Genomic DNA, 20,178 nt, shown 5'->3' with positions numbered 1-20,178 from the left:
TGGACTGTGACAGCTGTAAAAACTTTGAATAAATAGTAACATACAAAACGCGAGTATAAGACATAGCTTGTCATGCACACTAAAGTAATAAACCTGACCTGTTTTCATCGGTTGTCTAGCAGAGAGTGGCTCTATCTAGACGTATAAATTATCCAAAGTATTTTACTATTGTAAAATAGTTGAAAAATATTTTTTTAAAACCATCACGGTTTTGGGATCAATAACGTGGTATTTAGTATGCTTTGAGGATCGCCGAGTTTTCCGTAATTTCAATATTATTTCAATCTTCTTATTTATAAAAAAAACTACATTTAAAAAAAACCGACTTCAAAAACTAAAAGTATCTAATTACTTACGTAAAATTTTATTTGATACACCTCTTATACGTTCACAAAAATCGTCACCTCTTAATAGTGATTTTCACTAGAAATAAGGGATTGCTTGTAACTAATTCTAGTAGGCTTCATAAGACACATAATAGCGTTAAGGGTAAATGTATACACTTCTATAATAAAGTCCCAGCCACTGTTCAGGCATTATCTGTAAATAAATTTAAATGTTTTATAAAAAAATGGCTCTGTCGTAAATCCTATTATTCCACTGCTGAATATCTAAATGATCGGACAGCCAGGGACTAGATTGTGATTATTTTATAGCGATAGAAATGACTGTACAATATTGTATATTTTTATTGAAAAGAGCGCAAAAAAAGAATGCTGGGAGAGTTTCTTGCGCCGCTTCTTCTGTCTCAGAGTGCCATTTCTTTCCGAAGCGGTAGTAGTATCTAGTAGTTATTAGAAATGACATCAAAAAGAATTCCAAAGGAATCAATTTTGAGAAAATAAATGCCTTTATGCAACCCTTTAGGTACCTTTAATATTAATGAATGAATACTATTATTAGTTTTTGAAGTCGGTTTTTTTAAACGTAGCTTTTTTATTTTCTACTTAGTGTCAGTTAATAATAATATATAATCAACCTAAATGAAATCTCCTAAAAAAGCCGAACACAAAATACAATTACATCATCCACGTAGACAAAAATGTTCATAAAATTAAAACTACTGGGCCAAACTGTAAAATTTTTATGGGGCCAAAAAGCATCTATTCCGCATCGAACTAAAGAATTACGTTAATCTTACACATAAAAAAAATACCGATCGAATTGAGAAATTCCTCCCTTTTGAAGTCTCTTAAAAATACTTGAAATATTCCCATCCCGTTATTTGCACAAAAACTGATAAAAAAAAAAACAAAGAAACAATAAGAAAATTGTTTTATTTTAGAAATATATTTGGATAATTTAATGAGATAATGGTACAATATTCTTGTGTATGTCATTCGAAATGAAATAGACTGGTCTTCAAGTTCAAAAACTTATTAATTCTTGAAAATGGTCCTAATAATTAAGCGATATGCATGATTTTTTTAAGGAGGTTTTAATAGTTTTGAGTTATGTACATATTTTTTTATCATCTTAATACATAAATAAATTCTTTATTTATAATAATATTGACACAGTTTTACACAAATTATCTTGCCCCAAGTTCGGCATAGCGTGTGTTATGGGTTGCAAGACACCGATATATTTAATACCATATATTTATTTAAACATACATAAATACATAAAAACATCCATGACTCGGAAACAAACATATTCATCATATAAATGCTTGCACCTACCTAGATTCGAACACGGGACCTCTAGCTTAGTAAGTAGATAGGGTCGCTAACCACTCGGCTATATAGGTCAAACAGAATTGACATACAGAAAATTAGAGAAATGAAATGCATAATCAAGCGATGAAACAAAAGGCAAAAGAAGATGGCTTGGCTTCACCTGACATGAGATCATAGATTCATGTTTACATGAAGCACTGTTTTTTAGCCATCCTCTCTTCCCTGAGGTACACTATCTTTTTTTATTTTTTTACGACAGTAAGGGACGAGACGAGCAGGACGTTCAGCTGATGGTAATTGATACTCTCTCCCCATCAGAATGCAGTGTCGCTCAGGATTCTTGAAAAACATAAAAATTCTTAGCAACTTAGCTTCTTAGTGCAACAACTGCACTCATCACCTTGAAACATGATGTTAAGTCTCGTTTGCTCAGTAATTTCACTACTGCGCCCTTCAGACCAAAATACAATAATGCTTACACATAACTGCTCGTCGCCGTGCAAAGGAGCCTCCTACTGGTATCTAATGTTATAGAAAAGTGCTATTACACTTGCAAATGTGTGTATGTAAGTTGGTATGTGATAATTTTTTTGACGTCATTACAAATATAATGTCAACTACATTTTAGCAACTTTAAGTCTTAATAGTATATTAAAAAGTTTTGGAACTTGTTAACTAGCCTATGTTTTGGTTATAATTTTGATTGAAAAATAATATACTTAACCACAAATTCACAAATTTTGTAACGATCTTGGTATTTGGAAACATTGATTCTCTGTATATTTGTTCGAGAAAAAGAAATGCCAGCATTTGATGTATCCATTTTTCTTTATCTTTCGCTAACTACGAACATATATTCAAAAGGATCAGTAACAGAACAAAGAGTAAAGTTTACTAGTTTATAATATATTCATCTCGTAGCCTATCTTATTGTTTTCGTTTCTAATTTTCTTCATGTTTCAATATACCTCTAAATGATATCTCAATGACGGTCCGTAAACAATTAATCAAAAGCACAGCCGTTTTGAATTTATAAACAAATAGGTATTCTATGTTTACTTGGTTTCTCCAATGATAACTATAATAACTTAAATACTACAACATACAAAAAATATTAATAAAATTCAATGCACATTTTGTGATGTGTAATTGTTTTACGAGCGCACAAATTATAAACAGTGGGCGATATACAAGCGAAATTAAATGGACAAACGGGTAGAGCATTTCTCTTTCCGTCTTATATAGAAACCTTTTGTCTTCGAAGGATAGTCACCACAGAACAAATAATGGTAGTTAGAAGTGCGAAGTAAATTCGTAACCCAATAATCTAAATCACATATTAGGATTTAATACAAATTAAATTATCCGTAGGACAGATAAAGTAAGAAACAAAACCTAATTGGTAAACGAGACGCATACTATAAAAAAAATGAAGAAATAGCTTAGAGGCGGAGAAAAGAGGGCAGCGCAAATGATGTTTTTGTACCGCGAAATGTGAAAAAAAAACGTCAAAGGCTTCAAAGATCAAAATAAATAAAAGCGACAGCCGTTAATAAATGTAATGGAAAAGGCAGAGATAAACGAATGGAAAAAGATGTCAAATTAAACAGGTCCAGTCGCCGATGTACCTAATAGAAAGTAACTGTATCTAATAAAGGCCTATATTATAAATAATAAATAGGTCCTGAGTAAAATATTATGTATTTTTTAATTGTTTAAAAAGTTCTATGTACATATAATATGAAACGTATAATAATTTACAAACAAACTATATTAGATTGACGCAATGGACACAATATTTATTTAGGTAATTGCGTCATACATTTTTATTTTTACAGATATAAGTTGAAATCAACTACTCCAAGATATCGTCATGTAATCTGACGTGTTATGCATAAGTTTGGCTCGTGAACCATGTCATAAGTCTAACTACTTTTATTTGGTCTGTGGCAGAACTTTTTGGACAATTCAGCGCAATGACTATAGGTATCCCTCCAACTGCAGCTATCGCTTCATCATAGCTTCGTTTTAAAAATTTACATATACCTACATTTTCAGGAACAACATACTATTCATAATATTTACAATTTATTCTTGTGACTGCAAACATAATGTCAAGTCACTACAAAATTTTGTCACCAAGGCTATCCTAACTTGTCAATATGGTTCATAATTTTAATTTGTCTTTAAAATTATACAATCTTTTTTATAATGGTAATATTTTGCATTTAGTTTCAATTTAACCACTATGTTAACTATGTCGAATTACAATAAATCTAACTTATTATTAAGTAACTAAAGATATTTAACTAACAGTCCTAACCCAATTGCTTTCAAAGACTATACTCACACCAGTTTTAATTTCTGTAAATCAGAAAGTAAATATTATACAAGGGTATTATTATCTAATTATAGTAATTTCATTTTTTTAGGTAACTAAAAACCTCTACCATTTATCAACACCAGAATTATTGAAGTGATAACTTCTCATGAGAGGGTAAACCGCTTTGTAACGTAAGGCGTTACAACGCTAGTCTGTCTAGATTCCCTTTCTCTCACGCATGCGGCAGCGATAAACTGGCTCCTCCTCTCTCACTCTAACCCACAGCGTTAGCCGTATTTCGGACAGACGCTTCCCACTCTCTCTACTCAGTATTAAAGTGTGCGATAGACATATTGTTGACAGTGAGCATATAACCTAAAACTATCACCGTTTTTGTTATTGTTCTTTATACTATATTAAAAGATCTATAAACCCAAACAGTCTCCCTTACACATATTTTACTTCCTTACTTCTATATTTCGCGAACGTTCGATCACATAGTTCAACTCAACACACGTCGTCACAACGGATTGAGCTTCACGTCAGCGTCATCTCTGGGTTTTTCCAGTGTGATAATGTTCACTTTTGTCTTTTTGAAATAAGATTTCTTGCAGCAGCTAGCGAGGGTTATAAACCCAGCGAACATTAGAGCCACGCACGCGCAGATTGTCGCGCCCCAGTCGCTGACCGCGCGGACCTTGCGCAATTCTGCGATGACTGAATCGTCTACTACAACCTTCTGTTCCACCCAAAACACTGGAAATAACATTTTCGGGACGTTTTCGTATAATCTGAAAAAGAAAATGATGAGGATTAAGGATGTGCATGACCGATAACCATTATAAGTTGTGGAAATATATCTACTACCGGAGACGTTATGTAATACTGCCTTTATTCCTACTTCTATGAAATATGTTATCATGATATCTTTAATTTATGTAACTTAAACAAAGCATGCGAGAGAAAATAACATCTCTCACGGAGATATGGCAAGGTAGAAGAAGAAAGCGAATCTATAGTAGATGTAACTGATTTTAATTGTCAAGTCATAAACAGTCAGCCACACTTGGTATTAGATCCTTAGTATTTTGAGTATCAAGCCAATAGCTAACACACAAATCGGAAAATTAAAATCGGTCACGAATTATGGGACTGACAAGTCGTCTTACACGCTTAGTATATTCGCCAGTGGGAGGATCCTTGGCACAGGATGCCGGCTACATTATGGGTACCACAACGGCGCCATTTACTGCCGTGAAGTAGTAATGTGTAAAAATTACCGTGTTTCGATCTAAAGGGCGCCGTAGCTAGTGAAATTACTGGACAAATGAGACATAACATCTTATGTCTCAATGTGGAAGTGCAGTTGTAGCGCCGCTTAGAATTTTTGGATTTTTCAAGATTCCTGAGCTGAACGTCCTGCTAGTCTCAGTAATGACTAACTTAAAAGGTTGTAATTGTTTCTCTAGTGCTGTAAGAGAGCATGGGCTGCAGGGATCACTTGCATCTTGGTGACCCATACATTTTCTAACCCTTACGTGCTGACATACGCTATTGAAGGAAACTAAATACTCACGCAATGTTAGGACTGGGCTCCATAAACACGTTGAATTGGAACCTCGCCGATACATCCACTGGAACGCCGAGTTTCTGTCAAATACAAACGTGAACATTATCCACATGTAGGAGATAGTAGTCAGCAGACATTACAAACTACATTTGACTTACAAACTAGAACTAGACTGGGCGGTATGACGCAAAGGAGGATGGCGAGAATGGACCCACATAATTGAAAAATTAAGGAAGCATCGTACAAGTACAAGGTTATATTAATAATAAACTTAAGTTTTTACGATGTTTATACAAAAAATATTTAGACGCTAAGATATGGGAATCAAAAGAAATAAATCATTACAATTTATGAAAAATTTGGCATCTTGCAATGACTGACGTTTTGCGCAATTGTCATCTACATTTTTTTGACATGACAGTCATTTTTTAAGATGTTCCGACACCATCAAACTATCTATACCTACGCAAATCAGTAATATACTACTACGCAATTCAAAATAAGATTCAATAAGTTAATTATCATTTTTTTGATACTAAAATCAGTAGGTAAGTATCTTTAAAATATTCGATACCTACCTGCTTGAAAAATGAATGAATTGTGAATCCTCAATTATTAGCTGCTGGACAACCTTCAGACAGTAATTAGGCATAGACATAAGATACAAATTATTGATTGAACAATAGGTATTGATTAATAATTTTAGCTTATATTTTACTATTAGGTAGATCTTTTTTCTCCCATTATTTTAGACTTACTTACGATTTGCTTTTTTCTTAGTTTTGTTACGTTCTACAATTATTAATAAAATTCCATGATGTACGAGTACATCACTTTTTTCAGTGGGTCCCAAAATACATGCATTCTCGCCATCCTCCTTAATGATAATCATCTCGCACAGGTCAGCGTTCACCCGGTCCTTTTAACCTGTACTTAGGGCGATCTACTCTACTTGTCCCGAGTATGCCTTTCTCACTCCACAATCCTCTCCCATGCGTTATACGTGGCCGAGCCAGCGGAGACGATGGGTTTTCACTTCTTCAATAATGTTGAGCTCAACCACGAAGTCTTCTATCTTTTGTATATAGAAGCACTTTTGAATTGTCATTATAAATATTGTTTTTAAATTATTGAATCTACCATATGTTTGGAAAAAGAACAGCTCTTGAGAAGAACATATAAAACCTCAAGGGGCACTCTTTTAATTAATTAGATTAATATATTACTAAGCCGACGACTTTTTTTGATATGAGGGCATATAGACGTATGTTGGCTATTAGTTGGGCTCACAAGATCACGAATGTGGAAGTGCTGCACCGCGTCAATCAAAAACGCGAACTCATGCAAACCATCAAGATGAGGAAAGTCGCATATTTGGGGCACGTGCTTAGGCACAACGCATCATGACGGGAAAAGTTGCCGGAAGAATAGGCTAGAAAAAAGTCTTGGCTGCGCAACATCCGAGAGTGGACTGGAATGGCGAGTGCGGCAGAACTATTTCGCCTCGCGAAGAACGCAAAGTTTAAATTACAAAGCTGACTACCAACCTTCGCTAGTCGGAGAGGCACGCGAAGAAGAAGAAGAATAATATACATAACAAATCAGTTTGTAAGGTTACCTGTATGTGTCCTATATACTTATGACTCGTGTTCTAAATTCAAAGGCAGTTAACGAAGGGATTCGTCCGTTTTCTTTAGGATCCTTCTAGTCGGAGCTGTGCCATGTACTTTTCTCGTGTAAGATTTAATTTGGTAGTTGTGTGTCATAGTCCATAATTCTTGTACATGGGCCTAGTATTACATTACAAATTACTTACTGGCTCGATAGCAAAATAGAAGGAATGCTTCTTTGGATCAGGATTTAATCCATTAACCATAGTGAGTAGTTCAGGGTCCCCATGCAGGAAGTGAGGTAGCGACAGGAAGGCCGGGGCACCGTAACGACAAGCGGAGACATTCATCACTCCACTCCAGGCACAGTCTCCGTTGCAGAAGCAGGTGTTGGCTGATGAGAAATCGAAAAATAATGATTTAGTTTCTTTCTAATTTAAGAACGAAAGATAACAAAGATTCTAACTCAGCATTTGTTGTAAGAAAGAAAACACTGAAAGGGACACAGTAAAAGTCAAATAGTCTTCGAATCGCTTTTGAATCGTCATGATAAATTCCTGAACATTTTTATACCCTTCGATGGGGTCACAAATAAGGGAAAGAGGGAAGTAGTGACATTTAAGGCAAACTTAAGGAAAATTTTGAATTTTAATAAACTGTTTCGTATTTTAAAGTAATTTCTTCAATAACCAATCATACCTATATCACAGCAGACATATGTGTCTACTGTGCCTATATTGCCAGTATAACCTCGGTCGGAATAATGCTGAATATTGTTTTCAACACTCACCCTCTGCGATTATCATTACATAATGTTGTTAATATTACAACTTAATGTTCTTATTTCAAATTACTATTCTCTTTGCGGTTTAAAAAAGTTAATAGTTTAAATTGGAACGTAAAGTGAAATGGCGCCAGTAATTTCAGATTATTCCAAGTTTCGTTGATTGCTAGTCACTGTCAGCGTAGGTAGGTACTGTGTTGGTACCCACGTAAACTCATCGCTACACAAACAACATCAAACTTCTAATTCTGTGAATGTTATATCATTATTTCGTATCGTATCTCGTTGTATTTCCTTGTAACACATTTCTTATTTATAGGTGCTTGTAAATAATCATATTAATCCCCCTTCTGTCTGCTAACTTAAAGCGTTGCTAATTCTCAATCTGTCTTGTTCTATTGACCTAAGTCAGAATGAGAAAAAACACTCCTTAGCAGCTGTTTAAAGTTAGCGGACAATTATGAATAAGGGGGATTGTGTTATACCAATTTTATCATTGAGTGTTCAATTAATTTACAAAGGTTAAAGTTAAAGTCAATGTCAAATAAATTTTATTCAATTAGGCTTAAACTAAGCGCTTTTGAAACGTTATTTTAAATATTTCTTTTAAATTACTAAATCTACCATATTATGTTCGGAAAAAGTAGAGCTCGTGAGAAGAACATACAAGAAACTCAACGGCCACTCTTTTCAATCAACTAGAGTATTTTACAATGGATGTAAATATTATCCAAATGATTTGAGTTGTCATTAGTGTTAATTCCGCCAATATTTGTCTTTAATCAATTCGACACGTGTTTCGCCTCTATCCGAGGCATCCTCAGGACGTTTTGACTCGCCAAAATCTGGCACGAGACTGAATTTTGGGGAGTCAACACGTGTCGAATTGTTTAAAGACAAATATTGGCGGAATTAAAACTCAAATCATTTGGATAATAATTATGGATTTCCGCATAGTAACGCCTACTTCAATAAATTTTCTTAATGGATGTAATATACATAACAAATTAGTTTGTAAGGTGCTCCATCCAATATATGAATCGTATTCAAAGTCAAAAGCGTTTTAAATTTAAAATATTTTATAAAAAATAATAAATAATAAACTGTATAAATTTAAATTATCGGATATTGAATGCATCAACCTTTAGAGCTTGAATTCATTGTTTGTGTAAGGATGCTTCGTGAACATGATGGTAGTGATTACTGTCATAAATAGTAATCGCATCCAACAAATATTAAAATACTTACCCCCTTATTCATAATAGTCTGCTAACTTAAAGCATTGCTAATTCTCACTCTGTCATCTTCTATTGACCTAAGTCAGAATGAGAAAAAACACCCCTATGAATAAGGGGGTTAGGTGTTAAGATCTCAGTCATCTCGAACAAAAGAATACTCACAAGTATCAAAGGTATTTTCATTCATGGAGTATTTCAAGTATGTCAGGCCATTGAGGTTCCCAGTTTCTGTATAATTGAAGTAAACCGTGCGACACAGGTCTCCCATGAAGATCTCCAGCTGGGTATCCTCAGTCAGGTTGTGGGGCATGAACTCACCGGCACTGCCAGCTATCTGGAAAGATTACCAGTAATGATAAGAGGCATAAAATTGATTCCTTTAATATTCATTTTGATGTTATATCTAATACTACCACTGCTTGGCACAGAAATTGCGCTCTGAGAAACAGAAAGAAGAATAATAAAATAAACTTGTACTGTCATTGTCTTTTTTTTATAAAGTAATCATAATCTAGTCCCAGGCTGTCCGATCACTTAGATATTCAGCTATGGAGTAGTAGGATTAACGACAGAGCCATTTTTTTTATAAAACATTTAAATTTATTTATAGATAATGCTCGAACAGTGGCTGGGACTTTGTTTATAAAACGTAATGAACTCGAGTGGTTTTGACTCATCACGTGATCAAAGTACTGTGAGTACCTTACATCACGTCAAAACGCCAGTGCTCACAGTAGAATATGGGGCCGATTCATGAAGTCATATATTTCCCTAGGGTACTGCGGCAGTATACTGGCAGTGCATAACGGAACAAATTTTTCTACAGTGATAGCACTGTGCATACCGGAACATACCCTAAATCATATTATCAGTAAACTCACTAGACGCAGTAATGCTTGCACCATAGATAATTTCTAAGTCTAGATAGAGCCCCTTGCTGTTTGGCAACGCAACACAACAGGCCAAGCTTATTACTTTAGAGTGCATAACAGCTACGTTTTAGTGTGCGTGCGCTGCTTATAATAGGGGCTAGCTGTACGCCGCTATTTTTTTTTGACGCTCTTAGGTGTCACATTGTATCTAGCCATATAAATTATCTTAGGCTTGCACATTACTGCATGGGGGTATAAATGGGTGCCGCTGTGGTGTCCTAACTATATTCTGTGCAAAGAAGCGTCCCTGTTTAATCCCTCTAATAAGATATCGCATTCATTTTCATCAAAGGAAACCTTTTTGCTGTCTGTCGGCAAGTGCCCCCGCACCGCGGTATGCCTCAGATCGGCGTGATATTGGCGCACGCGCAGCGTTTACTTTACGTATATTAATAAATTGCTTATAATTAGGATGATTTGAGTGAAAGTATTGGAAAGCTATTGAATCAAGCTATAAGGCCATTCAAAATAAATCATCTTATAAACAAAGTAAGGCTCAGAACTTGGTGAGGGAGTAGTGTGCCGTACGGCACTACCGACTTCGGAAGGTTGCTGAGATTTACGTAGTCTATCTATATAATATATACGGCTGTCTTGATTGCTGCTTCTTCGAAAACTAACGAACCGACGAAATATTTGTTTTTAATATTTTTATAATATTTATATTTATTTACAAAACACATTTCTGATTTCCACGCATAATTTTTTATTCACGTAAAACTTGTTAATCATAAGTTCAGCGCGTAAATTTATAAAATTGATTATGCTCACAAATCCTTCTGAATACGATTATAATAAAGATATTTGGTAACGATTAAGATTTGTTTAATTATAAAACTTGTACGTAAATAAAGCCAATAATTGTGAAAATACACAAATAAAATTTGAAAAACAAAATTTTATGCGCGATGCGGGATTCGAACCCACGACCTCCGGCGTTCCGTGCCGGTGCTCTAACCAACTGATGTAACAACAAAAGGCATCGTTCATAAAATTTTGTTTTTCAAATTTTATTTGTGTATTAATCCTAGAAGTGAGGGTTATCACTTTAAAAATATAACATATTGTTATATTTGGGGCCCAGAGGCGCGGAGAATGTTCAAAATACATATGTACTATCTTCGCGCCTCAATAAGGATACTGGAAACCCAAGCGCTGGCAGCTATTTCGGTCAACGGATCAGCCTTGCTATCCAACGCGGTAATGCTGCCAGTATTCTTGGTACGCTTCCACGTAATGATAGTTTTAATTTTATGTAGTCGTAGTATTGTAAATATAGTTATAAGATTTGTTTTATTTAATATAACAAGAAGAATTATTTTATATGTACATATTGTTTAATTGTGAAAATGTTATCTTTTCACGTTTGTCCATATGAACCAACGTACCTTGGCACATTCCCCTTGATAGTACGGCAGGCTATCCATATGATTCCACCTGAGGATCTGACCAGGAAGCACACCTTCTTGTTCTCCTGTTGTTACTTCCATGTATCCGTCAGTCTCTATCGAGTTGTTTCTCTGTTAAAGAAGTTTATATCATGACGTCAATAAACCCAACACCATAGATAATTTATACATCTACTACTACTAGCTATATGACAGCTACGTCTCACACTCGCGATTCGTAGTTGGCGGGTGTTGCTCAAATAGAGGATAGCTGTTCGCCGCTATTTTATTCGACGTGTTCACAGCTGTCACAACATTCATCGTTCATCGATCACGCATACTATTGTATGTAAAATTAAAATAAGTTCTGATTTATAAAAATAAAATAAAATAAAAAGCCTTTTTATTTGCTCCTATGAACTAAGTAACATTTTGTTTAGTGGATTAGTAATTATAATGAAATAAAGTAATTTTTGTCAGTATTTATCAGTTAAGGTTATATTGAACGTAATATTAATGGTGAAGGCCTCCTCCAGGTTGTGCCATTTATCCCTATCTTGTGTCAATCCGAGTCAGTGTTTGCCTGCGGTCTCGCGTATGTCATCTGACCAGCGTTTGAGCGGACGATCTAGTTTGCGCTTTCCACCTCCTGGTCCTTTCCATCCTCAAGTCTCGCAACATGACCGGCCCACTTCCATTTTAGTCTTCTGATATCTCTCAAGCATCTCTAACTTTGGTACGTTTCCGAATTTCTTCATTTCTAATCCTGTCTTTAAGTTTAGTATTAAGTAGTCCCTAGGAGACTTCTCTCCATCGCTCTTTGGCATACCGACAGTCTATTTGCGTTAGCTTCTGTTAAAGACCAGGTCTGGCTACCATAGGTATATATGTAGGTAGAATGATAGAGTCCATGAGTCTACGTTTGTGAACAAGTTCTGATTTAAAATAAACTAAGTATTCGACTTTTAAATAATTATTTTTTTGAATAGCCAACAATTTTGAAATAGAAAAACCCTTTAAATACATATTGAAATCCTTTAACAGTACATTACTCGCGCACGTGGGTCATCCTGAACTTGCTTCGCTCGTGCGAGAACGACCTACTTTGCGCACTTGTACAGTTATAGCTCATCGACGTGATTTTCAGTTTTCCACAAATCCCGCGGGAACCATGGATTTTTCCGGGATGAAACGTAGCCTAAGCCTTTTCCTAAGCTCTAGGCCAGGGGTGCTCAAACGGTCGATCGGGATCGACTGGTCGATCGCGAGTGCTTTTTGAGTCGATCTCGAGAAAAAAATCCGGTATGATAAACTAAAATCGATGATTACGTACCATCTTATGAAAAGTATGCTCAGGATATGCAGTGACGTAGAACTTAGAACTTTAGAACGCGTTTGTTTTGTAAGAACCAATAAACTCGCAATTTTGAATAATAATTATGAGTTTTTTCATAGACATTTAGTTTTAAGAGCAGACCTACACTTACCTTGACTAAAAAAATGCATACTTTGCGCAAAACTAATATCTATGTCATCGTGACCCTCTACCTAGACGACAATCCATCATCATACATACTTGAAGCCTCCAAAACCGATCGATCGTAGTCTAACAATTTTGAGGTAGATCGCCAGCAGTTCAAGCTTAAGCACCCCAGCTCTAGGCTATCCTTGTACCAAATTTCATCAAAATCGGTTCTGTAGCTCCATCGTAAAAGCGTAACAAAGAAACTTACATTCACATTTATAATAGTAGTAAGGATGTACATTTCATATATTAGCTTAAGATAATATTAAGATTAATAAGTCGAGGGACGAGTGAAATTATATTCAGATCAGATTATGAATATCTAAATAGCAACAGAACTCACTCCATAGAATAGTCCAAATTTATCAACAGGTGGCGCACCTCCTGTAGTGCTTATTGGTAGACTCTTCGCTAGGTCTAAGAACTTATCATCAGAACCCTCGAAGAGTAGCTCACCAGCCAACCTTGATATGGCCATATGTTCTCCAAACATGGATAGACCCATAGAAAGACCTTTTTGCTTCAAGTAGCCCCATTCTCTTGACTTGTAAATGGCTGACTGAAATACAAATATTTTTAATAGCTAATGATAATATAATATTATACATTGACTGTCTTATTAATAAACGCAATGTAAAGTTACTCTAAGTTTAAAATTACTTCTCCCTGTCATGTAATTCTGTAGTCACAAACGTAAGTAAGTACAAAAAGTCTTAAATATGAAGTAACTTTACTTCGCGTTTATTAATAACACAGTGTGAGCTAGGACTGTTGATATTTTTCAAAATATCGGATTTTCGATGTATCGATATTTTTTAAATTATCACAATCGGAGTTTGATATATCGAAATTTCGATATATCGGCTTTATTAAAAAAATCGTATGTCAGCTCAAAAATTGTCACATAATCTAGTATATTTGTGAATCAAATGTTAGGGTAAGATAAAGTACTTAGTAATTATTGTTTAATTTAAATTAGACATCATGTGTATCGATATTTTTCTATAAAACTTTTAAAAATACTCTTTATTATAAATATCTAGTTGTTTGACTACTACGTTTATAGTTGAAGCAATTCTTTTAAATGATAAGGATTTAGCAGAAAAAAATAATATTCAACAGCTATTTCCGATAATTTCCGAAATTATTTATAAATAAACACGTTTATTTGTTTTTTTGATAATAAGAAACTAAGAATAAAGGAGAAACATAATATAGTGTTAATGAAGTACAGTATGTTAAGTTAACGATGATTATGCAGATTAAATAATTTATAGAATAAAAATAATTCAACAAATATCGGCCATCGATATCTTCATTTCGATATATCGCAACTATCGATGTATCGTCCAAAAAAATATTAGTAATCAATATCGATATTTTATCAACAGTCCTAGTGTGAGCTCAGGTACCTATACTTATGCTGCTGAAGCTCATATTAGACTCAGTTCTGCCGCATATTAATAATTGTTTCCGTCAACAATTCACGTATCTCAACATTTTCATTGCAGACACCATAAGGCATAATAATACTAGTGATTGGAGGCTATGCTCTTCCCATAACAATTTTTGAAATTCCCTTGAGGAAGCCATACATATTTGTATTTTCATCAGCCGGAAGATTTCCACTGCTGGACAAAGGCCTCCCCCACAGATCGCCATATTTTTATAAATAAAAGATATTTTCATACTTAAACGAAAAAAAGAAACTTACTGCAGCAATGATATTGAGTATTGTTATGTTGTCCTGTAATGTCACGTTACTGGTCTCGTCAAAATACCAGGTTCTTTGTGTCTTGTACGCGATGGAGCCGTTGCTCGGATGCCAGCTCACGTTCACGTGACGGCGATGCTCACGAAATCTGTATGGACCTGAAATGAATATATTATGTATCATGTTATTATGCCTTGCATTCGCTTTACCCAATATGTGTATAACATTATTAAGGATCTTTATAATATCACTATCTTCTATGAATGGGTCATATATTCTGGTTACATTGGGAATGGTTGCCAATTAATAAATTAGATAAAGTAGGCCACCTAGAAACAACCCGTAGAAGGCTTATTTTGAATATTTTTATGTTAAGAGCTGCATTTTTATGTTTACTTATTTATTTATTTATTTACTAACTAGCTGACCCGGCAAACGTTGTATTACCATATAAATTGTATTGATCTTGTGCTTGCTAGTTGATAAGAGATGGCGCTAGTTGTATTCATTAGTAACAATCACACTTCTTTTATATTTTGTATAATTCACACTATAGTTATATAAATTATAGCCTATTTGTTATTCTGGTGTGTAAGCTATATTATTGTAAAGTTTCATCAAAATCTATTCAGTAGATTTTGCGTTAAAGAAGTTCAAACATACATCCAGACATACGAACTTTCACATTTATAATATTAGTAGGATAAACAGGTTTATATAACATAACAATATGCTAACATAATAACTTTACAATTAATATGGATTAAAAATAATAATTACAAAAGATTAATAGGGATACCCCGATACATCTGTCTTTTTATACTAGTAGTAGTTATTTAAGTGAATCAGGGTTACTGCAACAATTAAATAATTGGATTTATTGAGTCCTAATGATTTGTATGACGCGAATTATTATTTTTTTCTTTTGGAGTTGTGAAATTTAAGAGATAGATTCCCTTGCTCAGCCGAAGTTTCATTAAGACTTCACTACACAGGTGTGAAAATCTCAGTATATGTATGTGCCCCCTTCAGTAATAAAATATTAAACAATAGAATAATTTCCATTCATCTTGCGAATACGAACTAGCTAAAAGTCATAAAGGCATTTATTTTCTCAAAATTGACTCCTTTAGAAGTATGTTTGATGATTGTTTTGTATTTTGTTTTGAAGTTATTCTTACATATTCCTGAAATCTTAAAAAAAGCGCGCCTGTTTAGTGTGTTTTAAGATTTCTCATAGTTTTATTTCGTAAATAAGACATCATTTATATATCACGTGCACCAGGTCATCGGTTATTGTGAGTTTATCAATAGATAATAGAAACAATTCTATTATTGTATGTGTTATGTATTTAGCAACATTATGTGAATGTGGTGTAATAATGCGGAATTATCTAACTTTGTAAACATTGTGTAGGCAGTGTCAGTATATATAAACATAAGACTCAAGTTTAGAGTTATCAAATTCCATATAGAGTTGTGATTTTAGATGACTCATTGAGTTTTAATTTAAGATCCGGCACAACAAGGGAACTCATATCTTATTTTTATTTCTCACTAGCTGCCCGCAACGTCACCCGCGACTCTTCTCTTACCCCCTTATTCATAATAGTCTGCTAACTTAAAGCATTGCTAATTCGCACTCTGTCTTCTTCTAATGACCTAAGTCAGAATGAGAAAAAACACTCCTTAGCGGCTGTTTAAAGTTAGCAGACCATTATGAATAAGGGGGTTAATTTTTGCGATATGGCCGGACCTAGATACACACAAACGGACAAACGGCCAAGTCGAGCAAAATCAAACGGCACGGTAGTACCATTCTTTTATCGAAGCATTTCAAACAATTTTCGACCCCCTATAACTTCGTAGTGGATAAAATTAGAAGCCTGAATTCAGTAAGCAAGCAGTTTTTGCATAAACACGGTATATTTCAAATTTCATTTAATTTGAACCAGTTGTTTAAGTATTAGTCAAATTTTCATAATTTTGTCACTCGCTGACTGACTGACCGATCATCAAAAGTTAAATATTATTTTATGGCCGTTTTCAATAACGTAGATATCTCTAGTTACGGATACATTCCTGTCACCGTTTTATGACAAGATCTTTTCTATCCATAGCTATGTCCAATATAGTTATAGTTCAATGCTTTATGTCGATAGGTTATTGAAATGTAAGTAAGCGTAAAAGGATGGATTAGTCTTACCTCTAGTTAAACTAAGGATAGATAGGTTATTGAAAATGGCCGTTAGCCGACATAGAAGCTTTAGAACATAAGTAGATTGACTTGGCCATCGCACTAAACAATCTAATTATATATAATTTGTATTACTTCTGAGATACATTGTGTTATTAAATAAAAAAAGACATTATGTTTTCATGCGATGGCCAATTTAATCTATTTATATTCTAAATTTGAAGCATCTATGTCTGCTAGAAGTATTTTATACTTTTGATGATCAGTCAGTCAATCACTCAATGAATGACAAAATTATGAAACTTTGATTAGTAATAATACTTAAACAACTGGTTCAAATTGAATGTAATTTGAAAAATACCGTGTTTATGCAATGTCTACTTGCTTGCTAAATTCAGGCTTCTAATTTTATCCACAGCGAAAATATAGTGGGTCGAAAATGGTCTGAACTGCTTCGAGAAAAGGACGGTACGGCCGTGCCGCTTGCTTTTGCTCGAGTCTTTTAAGTGGCTTTTAACTGTATTGAAGTTATGTTTTTGATGGCATTCAGACTTATCGTGACTCATTGCGACTGGGTCTAGCTAGTGAAACAACGGATGATCTTTGATAAGACTAAAACGGCCAAAAGATTAAAAGATATCGCTTATCTATCCAAATAGTGGCAAGGATAAGGGAATAGGTGTGCCTTTTCAATAATTCCAAGACTTATGAGGTATTTTTTCTATGACAATAAAGGACGAGACGAGGACGTTCAGCTGATGGTATTGATACGCCTTGCCCATAACAATGCAGTGCCGCTCTGGATTTTTAAAAAACCAAAAAATTCACTACAATTGCGCTCGTCCCGTTGAGACATAAGATGTTAAATCTCATTTGCCCAGTAATTTCACTAGCTACGGCGCCCTTCAGACCGAAATACAACAATGCTTACACATTACTGCTTCACGGCAGAAAAAGGCGCCGTTGTGGCACCCATAATCTAGCCGGCATCCTGTGCTTAGAAGCCTCCCACTCCCAGTCTTGCAGGAAAACTCCGAGCATAGCCCTCTCCAAAGTCCTCTGAGCGACCATAATCTTTCTGATTAGGTACATAGTTAGCTACCACGTCTGCGTACCGTTATATATGACTTACAGAAACAAAAATATTACAAAGAGAAAATCGCACTGAAAGGCACAGATGTTGATCTTATAATTTACGGGGTCTTCAATTCGTAAATGCATTTTCCTCCTCTCGAAAAAAAAGGTCTTATAAAGAATAATCCATTTGGAGGAAAACAGACAAAAACGTTTGTATGGAACAATTGCTACTAATACTTCCTCTTAAAGATAGAGAAATTAATAAAGATGTAAGTACTAACAAAAAAAGTCGCATAATTATAAATTATTATACTCGTAATGCTCGGTGATACTTGCCTTTAAAGAATATTAATTTTTTAGTCACAGTCAAGGTATGGTGTGATTTGGGAGATCCTGTTCTAAATTTAACTATTAAATTGTGCCCACTTTGTGCTGGGCGAACTTCAATCAGCCCAGCAGTGATTAAGTATATGCATAGTGGGGAACTTTAATCTTAAAGAATTTCATTCATGCTCCACAAAACTACAACATGATTACCGGCACTCAGGAAACTAAGTACCTACACAGATAGATTGATTCTAAACCATTTTCTACATTATATTCCTAATCGTCATCACCATCATCAGCCGGAAGTCATCCACTGCTGGACAAAGGCCTCCCCCAAAGATTTCGACTACGATCGGTCCTGCGCTGCCCTCATCACCAGATCGTTGGTTCATCTTGTTGATCGGCCTATCAACACTGCGTCTTCCGGTACGTGGTCGCCATTCGAGGACTTTACTGCCCCAACGGCCATCTGTCCGTCGAACTATGTGCCCTGCCCACTGCCACTTCAGTTCGCAATCATTTGGGCTATGTTAGTAACTTTGGTTCTCCTACGGATCTCCTCATTTCTGATTCGATCTCGCAGGGAAACATATTTTTGTAGAGATATTTGATTAAAGATATAGGATTGACTCTCTGATAAATTTCATACCGTATTTTACAACATTTAACAACAAAAATATATATTTTAACAAATAAACTAAAAATGAAACTTAAACATTAATGTGGTGTCTACACAACATTTTTGGGTTCGTGTTATTACCAGCCAATACTACCTTGAGACATACAGAATATAAAACGAATACGTTCAAAACAATCCAAGTTAAATACTACACAATACCTGCTTACCTACTTCCACAAGGTTGGGCTTCTCTTCTGGAAAATTCTCTGAATTAGTCCAGTTGAAGAGATACACATCGAAGAACAGAGGAATGGTGGGTGCGACCCAGCTTTGGAATGATCTCGAGTCTGGCCTTAGTGCTATTTGCTGAAACAAAAGATGTATTATTAAGTACAATTGTCTACTTTTAATTAAATTTATTCAATAAAAAAAACATATAACTAAAATGTGTAAATGTACCAAGAATACTGGCAGCATTTCCGCGTTGGATAGCTAGGCTGATCCGTTGACCGAAATAGCTGCAAGCGCTTGAGTTTCCAGTAGCCCGATTGAGACACGTAGATAGTACTTTGTACATTCTCCGCGCCCGTGGGGCCCAGAGGTTGATAACCTGCTCAACTCCAATGTTTGCCTATTAGGAAATTGACTGGAGATGTCGCTCTTGCAAATCTAAACAATTTGTTATGTTTTAAAGTGATAACCCTCACTTCTAGGATTAATTACACATTTAACAACGGAACGCGAGAGTTCGCGGGTTCGAATCCTGCATCGTTCATTAATGATGTTTTCAAATTTCATTTCTGTATGTCAAGTGATGCAACAAAAATACTCGATAATACGTTTTCATTTCATAATTATCATACTAAATTTCACGTACGCCGTTCCCGTTAATACTAAATCACTACTTACTAGCTGTAGTATATAGACCTGTAAGATACATGTTATGTTAAGCGTGGCTATGTCACATTTACTAGATTTCTATAGATTCATCTAGAAATAGCATGCCTCGACGAAGAGAAGAAGTCAAGGCGCAACATTGCAGGGATCATAGATAACAGCAGTTGGGGCGAAGGCCACATTTCTAATAATAGCTCAGTAAACAGAGCACTTTGTCAATGATTAGCTCGACGTACAAGATAGGAAAGAGCAACGGGGGAAGGCTGTTGATGTCTGCTCTGCCTTTTAAAGTACTACC

At 35.0% G+C, this 20,178-nt stretch overlaps 1 protein-coding gene across 1 annotated transcript in view; it reads right to left on the bottom strand.

Annotated features, from left to right (window-relative positions):
- Positions 1-2,488: 2,488 nt before the first annotated feature.
- The window catches only part of LOC126967852 (protein peste-like), a 37,220-nt gene continuing 19,530 nt past the window's right edge, over positions 2,489-20,178 (bottom strand). The window contains exons 2-9 of the mRNA XM_050812536.1: positions 19,211-19,349; positions 14,764-14,921; positions 13,393-13,608; positions 11,525-11,656; positions 9,367-9,538; positions 7,389-7,576; positions 5,579-5,652; positions 2,489-4,793 (exon numbers count right to left, since the gene is read on the bottom strand). Of these exons, the coding sequence (XP_050668493.1) occupies positions 4,523-4,793; positions 5,579-5,652; positions 7,389-7,576; positions 9,367-9,538; positions 11,525-11,656; positions 13,393-13,608; positions 14,764-14,921; positions 19,211-19,349 (1,350 nt within the window). The 3' untranslated portion in view covers positions 2,489-4,522. The remainder of the gene's footprint in view (positions 4,794-5,578; positions 5,653-7,388; positions 7,577-9,366; positions 9,539-11,524; positions 11,657-13,392; positions 13,609-14,763; positions 14,922-19,210; positions 19,350-20,178) is intronic.

This window comes from Leptidea sinapis, chromosome 14 (assembly GCF_905404315.1).
Source record: "Leptidea sinapis chromosome 14, ilLepSina1.1, whole genome shotgun sequence".
In the NCBI taxonomy this organism is placed as follows: Eukaryota; Metazoa; Arthropoda; class Insecta; order Lepidoptera; family Pieridae; genus Leptidea; species Leptidea sinapis.
The sequence above is the reverse complement of the archived record's forward strand: the minus strand, read 5'-3'. Positions and strand labels throughout refer to the sequence as shown.